Genomic DNA, 8368 nt, shown 5'->3' on the forward strand with positions numbered 1-8368 from the left:
GGTACCCACGGGTCGGGTTCATTTTGCCATCCCTAGACATAATTAATCAAAAGAACCCCACAATTTATAATTTTTCTTCCGCTTTTGATTGAAAAACTACCACAAGCAATAGAATAACACACAACACATACATGAAACAAGCGTGCAAATTATCAATTGAACCCAATGGGCTTTCGATTTGGGATTTTTTTTTTTTTTTTTTTTTTTTTTAACTTTTTCAAGCTTCAACAAATCTCAGTCCAACTTGTAGGCAGGCCTGAGAATCCGTGAGATTTATAACTATTGTCTAAATTAGGATCACAGGACATTATTGGAGTTGAAACTTAAAAATTCTGATATGGTGATTGGTGTGGTATTGATATAATGTTTATTCAAAATCACTTCACTTCATTAAGCTGTGTTGTTGACTCATTAAGAGACCCAGCTCCTCCTTTGGCTTCTTTGGGTCATTTTTTTTTTTTTTTTTTTGGGCACTTGATTGAGATTTCCAGGTTTTTGCAGTGGAATCCAAAGTATCAGCTTCTTTCATGTATGTCGTGAAGGCAACTTTATTGCACCTTGTTGGCATGCAATACATGTCAATATGTCATAGGTTAATGTGTGTCGATGAAAGTTGTTCCACCTCACCTCTATGCTGTAATTCGAGCCAATTTAGTTACTGTTTTTAATAATATTTACAGCTTCTTTCTAAAAAAAGAAAAAAGAAAAGAAGATTACAAGTTTACAATAACCATATGCTATAAAATACAATGAGATAACTGAGCTTGACTCAATCTCAATCTGAAATGTTGAATAGAAATTCAATCAAAAACTAATGACCTAGGCTAGGATTGGTTGGCTTGGCTCATTTTTTTTTTTTTTTTTATTTCACGTGACATAGCCATGTGATTAATGATACTTAATTTGCCAAATTAGCCATCTGTCCTATAATTAATTATATGCCAAAAATTATTAATTACTATTTTAGGAGAAATGAAATGGAATAAGTCATATATTATTATATAGTTGAAAGTCTTATAAATTTTAAATAAATTAATGGAAAAAAATTGAATTTAAATTAAGCATTTATATTGTAATTATAATATATTTTTAACCCAATTCACATGAGATAATTTTTGCTTTAATGAAACTTTTGAATTTTTACTTCAAAAAAGTAATTTCATTTACCCCTCACAATATTAACAAATTTGTGAAATTCACTAGATTTAAAACACATTTAACAATTAGTTGACCCGCATATACTAAAGCAACATGCCAATCAATAATCATTTCAAAAAATTATCATTCCAATCAATCTCTCAAAAAAAAAAAAAAAAAAAAAAGACTTGATTTTCTTTTCAATTGACTTCTTATGTAACTTTGCACTCTTTCCTATCTCAAAATTCAACAAATTTAGCACAAGAAAATAAGAAGAAGACAATAGCAATAAATTGAAGAAAAATATTTGAGTAGTCTAGAAAGTTATGAAAACTAAGCATATGGAATACATAGTTCAAAAAGTGCACTGTTGAAACTGGATTGACAAAACCTAAAACTCATATAATATTTTATTAATCTTTTCAAATAGTGTTATATTTTAGATTTGACAATGAATTTGTTTTTTAGCCATATACCTTAAATATAACTGTATTAGAACTACTAAAGATTGGTCATTTACTTTCTTACAAAAATAATGAATTTGAGTGGGGGACTTTATATAATTTTTATAATGTACTTGTAATCTTATTAGTTTTATGAGATACTACATTTAAAAAACCAAAAAAAAAAAAAAAAAAAAAAAACTTTCTTTAAGTTCCTTAAAAGAGATTTTTTAGGGGGAGGGAAGAATACATACTTTTTGGGGAGTCCAAACTATTAAAATTTTTAATTTTAATAAATAAAATATATAAATTACTACAAAAAATTGGGCCCAACAAAGCTCTCTCTCTCTCTCTCTCTCTCTCTCTCTCTATATATATATATATATATATAAAGGCTTATCCTATTGAAAATTATATTATGTATCGTATATGTACATCATTTATCTTACAAAGCTATGTTTCTATATATATATAAAGGCTTATCCTATTAAAAATTGTATTATGTATTGTATATCGTATATGTACATCATTTATCTTACAGTATATGGGTTCAATAATCTGAAATGGAATTCAAGTTGGCAAGCGATAATCAATCTAAGGAAGCTACAAGAACCCATTTCACAACAAAAATGAGATATAGAATTGCACTTTGCTATTTGCCTAAAACAACATCAATCCATCTCATAGATGAAGCTAAAACTTTGTAAGCTTATGAGGGATAGCACGCTTAAAGCAAGTGTGCCCATTGGCTTATAAATCCCTTTTTGATAAATAGGAAGTAGAAAGGAGAAGGATTGAATAAAGGGGTTTATAGATGCTTGTCTCGACTCTAAAGTATGCCCTACAAGTAGTACTCAACGTTCAAAAAATTTATGACTTCAAATCATACGAACTTGAATATGATTTAATTAGAAATTTTAGAACTTGAACTAAATGACTAACTAAATAGTTAAGCTAAAGAAATTTAGACTATGTTTGGAGAGTATATTCAATGAGTAAGAAATTGGTTTGAATTTAATTACTTTATGGGTCATGTAATTAAAAAAATAAAAAAGCTACTTAATGGTCCTACCATAGAGACCAAACCACCAAGATAGTAGTAGGCCAGTCGATTAAATTAATGATTGCAAAGATTCATAGTTCATACCAACTCCATTAAATTTTCCTCACCAAGTTTGGTGAACAATATGCTTTCTGATTTGGCTCACTTTTTTTTTTCTGATTTGGCTCACTTGATTATGACACCAAATGTTTCCCTTCTACATTGCTAGCATTTATATCTCCTAATGTTCTAATGTTTGTCATCACTTTCATAATCTCAACGTCATATTATAAATTAATTCAATAAGTATGAATGAATGAAATTGGGAATCCAAATCGCAACCATACATATAAATACTTTTAATCAACTCAAAGAAAGTACCTTGTTTGGAATATGATTGGTGGTAATTAACTATTTTAATCACAGATAAAAAGGATTGAAGAAATTAAGCGTGTTGTTGGTTTTATTTATTTATTTGTTTAAATTTTAAAATTATAGGTAGATAGAAGGGAGATGTGAGATTTAAACCACAAATATCAGATATTATCTACTTATTAACTTGTTGCAATTTGTAAGTGAAAAAAAAAAATTTAACTCGACTATTGGCTTACAAGGTTACATCATTGACCAATGTGGTAAGACTTTAGAGTAGTAGTTTGTTTTGTTAATCAAAATGTGAAATTGTAGGAATGTACTACTTAAGATGCAATGCAATAGTTTATCCCCAAAATAAAATAAAAAAAGAGTTGAATTTCTTGGTTCTTGGATACCAAAACTTGTTTCTCAAAAAAAAAAAAAAAAAAAAAAAAAGGATGCCAAAACTTCAAATTTGATACTGTTTCTTATTCAATCTTGTTGGGTCTAGCCGAGAAGTTCCTTTGAATTTTGGATTAAGCTGTGTGCATTTTGTTAGATTATTTGTGGAATGGGCTCTGAATTTGGGCAGAGGCTTCTTTCATCTTGGACAAGCCTTGGTCCAACCAGTAGGCAGGGCTGAGAATATGAGCTAATCTGAATATGGCAAAGGGCCTGGGCCCAAATATTGTCCAGGTGCCATCAAAATAATTTTATAATATATATTATTATTTTTTTTTTTTTTTTAAGTTAGAATCTTTATCATATTGAACTTGAATCACAAATTCACGTATACTACATCAGGTCTGAATAATCACCCCTAAGCAAAAAACCAAGTGAATGAAAATCTACGTGCAATTGGTTTAACTCTTCAACCTGCTATTGTAAACTAGGAGGGATTTGAAAAGTTTTTTCTTTCTTTTATTTGTATAAATATATATATTTAGTAAACAATAATATTTACAAAATAGCCTAACTTTAATAGTGTTTTAAATCTAGTTTATAAAAAATTACATAATTATAGTATAATTACAAAATGGTACAATCTTTATAGTTATAGACTAAAGTTATAAACAGTGGACCCTAGACACACAATAAATATAGGATAAACATTTTTATTTTTCTTTCTTATTTGGTTACTTGTTGGAAAAGTTGATGAAAAGCCCACCACTATGCGTGCATCATTGACTAATGACTTGTCTCTTCCGAGATAATATTGAATGCTTCACTGACCTCACATTTCTTGCTGCCCACATTATGGTATGCTATAAATTAAACCCATCACTAGAGACTCTTCTATTGATCACCATAAGTTTCATTCCCATCAACTATCCATAATCAAGGTGCGTATAGATTAGTAGTTCTTACCTTTCTCTCTATAAAAAAAAAAGGTGAGTTTAGATTACACCTTTTGTCTATAAAATTTGGGATTAATTTCATTTTAGTTCCTTAAGTTTTAGATTTTTTATTGAAAGACTGTTTTCTTGGTGCAAAATGAAAAACCTCAAACTTATGTTAAGGGACCAAAATGAAAAACAAAAAATCCCAAATTTTAAATGTCAAAAGTAGGCTTAGTGTTTTTTAGTTTATTTGTTGATTTACAGTTTTTAAACCATTTTTTTCTTAAGTACAATCATATTTTTGTCAATTTTCAGCATACTCTTTTAGCTAATCAAAACACAAGAAGAAAAGTCAAAAGCATCAACAATAGAAAAGAAAAAAGAAAAAAATGAACACCTATGGATGGGCAGCTAGAGATTCTTCAGGAATTCTCTCCCCTTTTCACTTCGAGAGAAGGTACTTATTTATTTATATATTTTACTTGATATTATTTATCAATAAGAGTTTATAAGCTCATCAAATTGTGCAAATGCTACATGGCATTGACTTGCTATTTTATATAGGGCTAATGACGACAATGATATCACCATAAAGATACTCTTTTGTGGGATTTGCCACTCCGACCTTCATTTCGCTAAGAATGAGGCAGGAATGACTAGCTATCCATTTGTCCCAGGGTAATCTTTCAACATGTTTATGAAATTTTGTGTGAATTTTGTTTGACAATTATGTTCATTTCATATTTACATTAAAAATAAATGTTCATTTCATTTTTTTTCTTTAATTTAATGCATGTGTGATTTAAAAGGTTCCTTTTAATGGTTTAACCTATTTGAAAGTTTGATCTATGCATATGAAAAGTGAATTGTCGATTACCTTTTATATATATATATATATATATATATATAAAAATTGAATTATACGAGATTCACTTATTAGATTGTTAGATGAGTGACTTCATATAATTATTAGAAGATACTTTTTTAGTATATATATATAAATTGAATCATACGAGATTTACTTATTAGATTGTTACATAAGTGACTTGATATAATTATTAGAAGATATTTTTTTGGTAGAATGACATGATAACCTACAAGAGTCATATTTTGTTGAATAATTCTTTAGAGAGATATTGGATCATAGTTTTTGTTTTCTATAAATGTTTTTCAATTTTTTATAGGCACGAGATTGTGGGTGAGGTGACAAAGGTTGGGCACAATGTCACAAAATTCAAAATTGGAGATAAAGCTGGAGTGGGCTGTATGGTGGGCTCATGTGGCTCATGTGAAAACTGCAAACAGGACTTGGAAGTTTATTGCCCAGAAATGATTTGGACCTTAAAAACCTTTGGTGGATATTCTGAAAACATAGTCATAGATGAGCATTTTGCAGTGTTAATTCCAAATAGTTTGCCTTTACATGGTGCTGCTCCACTTTTGTGTGCTGGGATTACTGTGTACAGTCCCATGATGTACTATGGACTCTGTAAGCCTGGTCAACATTTGGGTGTGGTTGGGCTTGGTGGATTGGGTCATGTGGCTGTGAAGTTTGCCAAAGCTCTAGGTATGAAGGTCACAGTAATAAGCACCTCTCCAAGCAAGAAAAATGAAGCAGTGGAACGGCTTGGGGTGGATTCATTTTTGGTTAGTCATGACCAAGAGCAATTGCAGGTAACTAAGAACTAATTGATCTTATTTTGAACTAATACAAGATATCTCACTCAAAGATACGCTATAGATATCCAAATCAGCATACAACACACGTCAAAAAAATGAGCTTCAAGCAAAGCATAGGGCTTAGGCATAGTTGCATTTCACATTGTGTTTTTGGAATGATTATTAGCTGCCTTAGATAAATGCATCAGGCTCTCTCGTAATATGTAAGCCCTATAAGTGTATAAGATCCACTAGTTATGAGAGGCTCATTGCATGTATCGGAAACATGAGATATCATATCGCATTTTTGGACCATAATGATTGGACCAATTGCAATTGCATAAAATGTGGTGTTCAAATTTTCAATTTATTTTTATATAAATATGAGATGATTTCACTTTATTAGAAGGTCAAGATACTATGAATTTCTTTTTTGTGTAACCGAGATTCAACCTTATATCCTTTTTTTTAGGCTGCCATGGGCACAATGGACGGTATCATCGACACAGTTTCAGGCCCTCACTCTATACTGCCATTGATTAATTTGTTGAAGACGAATGGAAAATTGGTTGCAGTTGGTGTTCCAACAGAGGCTCCTGAAATACCATATATTCCTTTAATTATGGGTAAATGTTTATTTTTAAGGGTCTATTTCAAATGAAGATGATCATTTTTTTTTTTTTTTGAGTTATAGTGGTTCCTTGTTTTTCTAATTGTACATGGTTAAACAGGAAGGAAACTTATTGGTGGTAGCGCTGCAGGGGGAATGAAAGAGACACAGGAGATGGTTGATTTTGCTGCAAAGCACAATATTATAGCAGATATTGAAGTTATCCCTATGGACTATGTGAACACTGCCATGGAAAGGCTTGCCAAGGGTGACGTTAAATATCGCTTTGTCATTGATGTTGCAAACACCTTAAATTCTTCATTTTGAGTCCTTGTTGCCACTTCTTAAATTAGTTATGCTTCTTATGTAGTATAAATTATAGTTACACATTTCTGTTGTCCTTACCCATGTACTGGATCTGGCTTGTTGGATTTTGTTACCCAGTTTGTACTTCTCTTGGGTATTCTTTGTTGTTTGCCTGTAATATTTTTGAGTTTACATTTAACTTCTTGATAATAAGGATTTATCTTTTCTTCTACTTTTTTTTTTTTTTTTTTCCTTTAATAAGGATATATATGTGTTATGTTAAAATATCAAATTTAGTTTCATTGCCAACTTACTATCATTTTTTAAAGGCACATTTCTTCTAATTACAAATATGCTAAGGGAAAAAAAATAATAATACACTATTTTTAACATGCTAAAAGAGATTTTTTTTTTTTTTTTTTAATGGGAATAGCTTAAACTTTATTCAGAATGAAAAGTGGCGGTACATCATGGTGAAGAGCTTGTTCTAAAAATAAGGATTCTCTTCGATCCCGATAGGAAAATCAATAATGCCTTAAGCATGTTTAGCTAATAAATGAGCAAGATGATTGCCTTGTCTACCTACATAAGAAATATGAACTCTACTAAAATCATGCATAGAGGACAACATCCTATAAATAATTGGGGCAACTGAAGTGGGAGAGGGGAAAGGTCACTCAAGGCCTTGGAGATAATGAGAGAGTCACCTTCAATAATAAAATCATGAATACTCATATGTTTAGCAAATTGAAAGCGGGCTTCAAAAACTTTTACTTTCGTCTCAGGAGCCCCAATCGGTGTCCTAATCTTTTTGCTAAGTGCAATAGTTGCACTTCCTTTTGAGTTGAGAAATTAAAGTAACTCCATCCACATTAATCTTATAAAAAGGAGATACTGAAAGAACCCACGTTGCATCATGGATATGCATTATCTGTATAGAATTAAATCATTAACTTGATTTTCTTTTCAATTGACTTCTTATAAAACTGTGCACTCTTTCCTATCTCAAAAATCAACAAATTTAACAAAAGAAAATAATAAGAAAATAGCAATAAATTGAAGAAAACTGTTTGAGTAGTATAGAAAGTTATGAAAACTGGGCTTATGGAATACATAGTTCAAAAAGTACATTGTTGAAACTGGATTGATAAAACCTAAAACTCATATAATATTTTATTACTCTTTTCAAATAGTGTTATATTTTAGATTTGACAATAAATTTATTTTTTAGCCATTACCTTAAATATAACTGTATTGGAACTACTAAAGATTAGTCATTTACTTTCTTACGAAAATAATGAATTTGAGTGGGGGATTTTATACAATTTTTATAATGTACATGTAATCTTATTAGTTTTCATGAGATACTACATTTTTTAAAAATGAAAATTTTCTTTAAGTTCCTAAAAAGATTTTTTTTTTTTTTTTTTAATGGGGAGGGAGGAATACATATTTTTTTGGGAGTCCAAACTATTAA

At 30.1% G+C, this 8368-nt stretch overlaps 1 protein-coding gene across 1 annotated transcript; it reads left to right on the forward strand.

The window, feature by feature from the left end:
- The first annotated feature begins 4247 nt into the window (after positions 1 to 4247).
- On the forward strand, positions 4248 to 7008 carry LOC115967246 (probable mannitol dehydrogenase). Its single transcript, XM_031086307.1, has 6 exons — positions 4248 to 4319; positions 4632 to 4773; positions 4881 to 4994; positions 5501 to 5990; positions 6448 to 6601; positions 6707 to 7008. Exons 2-6 carry the CDS (start codon positions 4706 to 4708, stop codon positions 6910 to 6912), a joined length of 1032 nt encoding a protein of 343 aa, XP_030942167.1. The 5' UTR covers positions 4248 to 4319; positions 4632 to 4705; the 3' UTR covers positions 6913 to 7008.
- Positions 7009 to 8368: the final 1360 nt, after the last annotated feature.

The sequence above is a fragment of the Quercus lobata genome, chromosome 11 (genome assembly GCF_001633185.2).
Source record: "Quercus lobata isolate SW786 chromosome 11, ValleyOak3.0 Primary Assembly, whole genome shotgun sequence".
In the NCBI taxonomy this organism is placed as follows: domain Eukaryota; kingdom Viridiplantae; phylum Streptophyta; class Magnoliopsida; order Fagales; family Fagaceae; genus Quercus; species Quercus lobata.

Excerpts from the sequence above, each read along its gene's own strand:
- LOC115967246 (XM_031086307.1), top strand. The coding sequence starts at position 4,706 with ATGAACACCTATGGATGGGCAGCTAGAGATTCTTCAGGAATTCTCTCC. Across the intron at positions 4,774-4,880 it reads CCTTTTCACTTCGAGAGAAG|GGCTAATGACGACAATGATA; the intron begins GTACTTATTTAT and ends TATTTTATATAG. Across the intron at positions 6,602-6,706 it reads ATATATTCCTTTAATTATGG|GAAGGAAACTTATTGGTGGT; the intron begins GTAAATGTTTAT and ends ATGGTTAAACAG.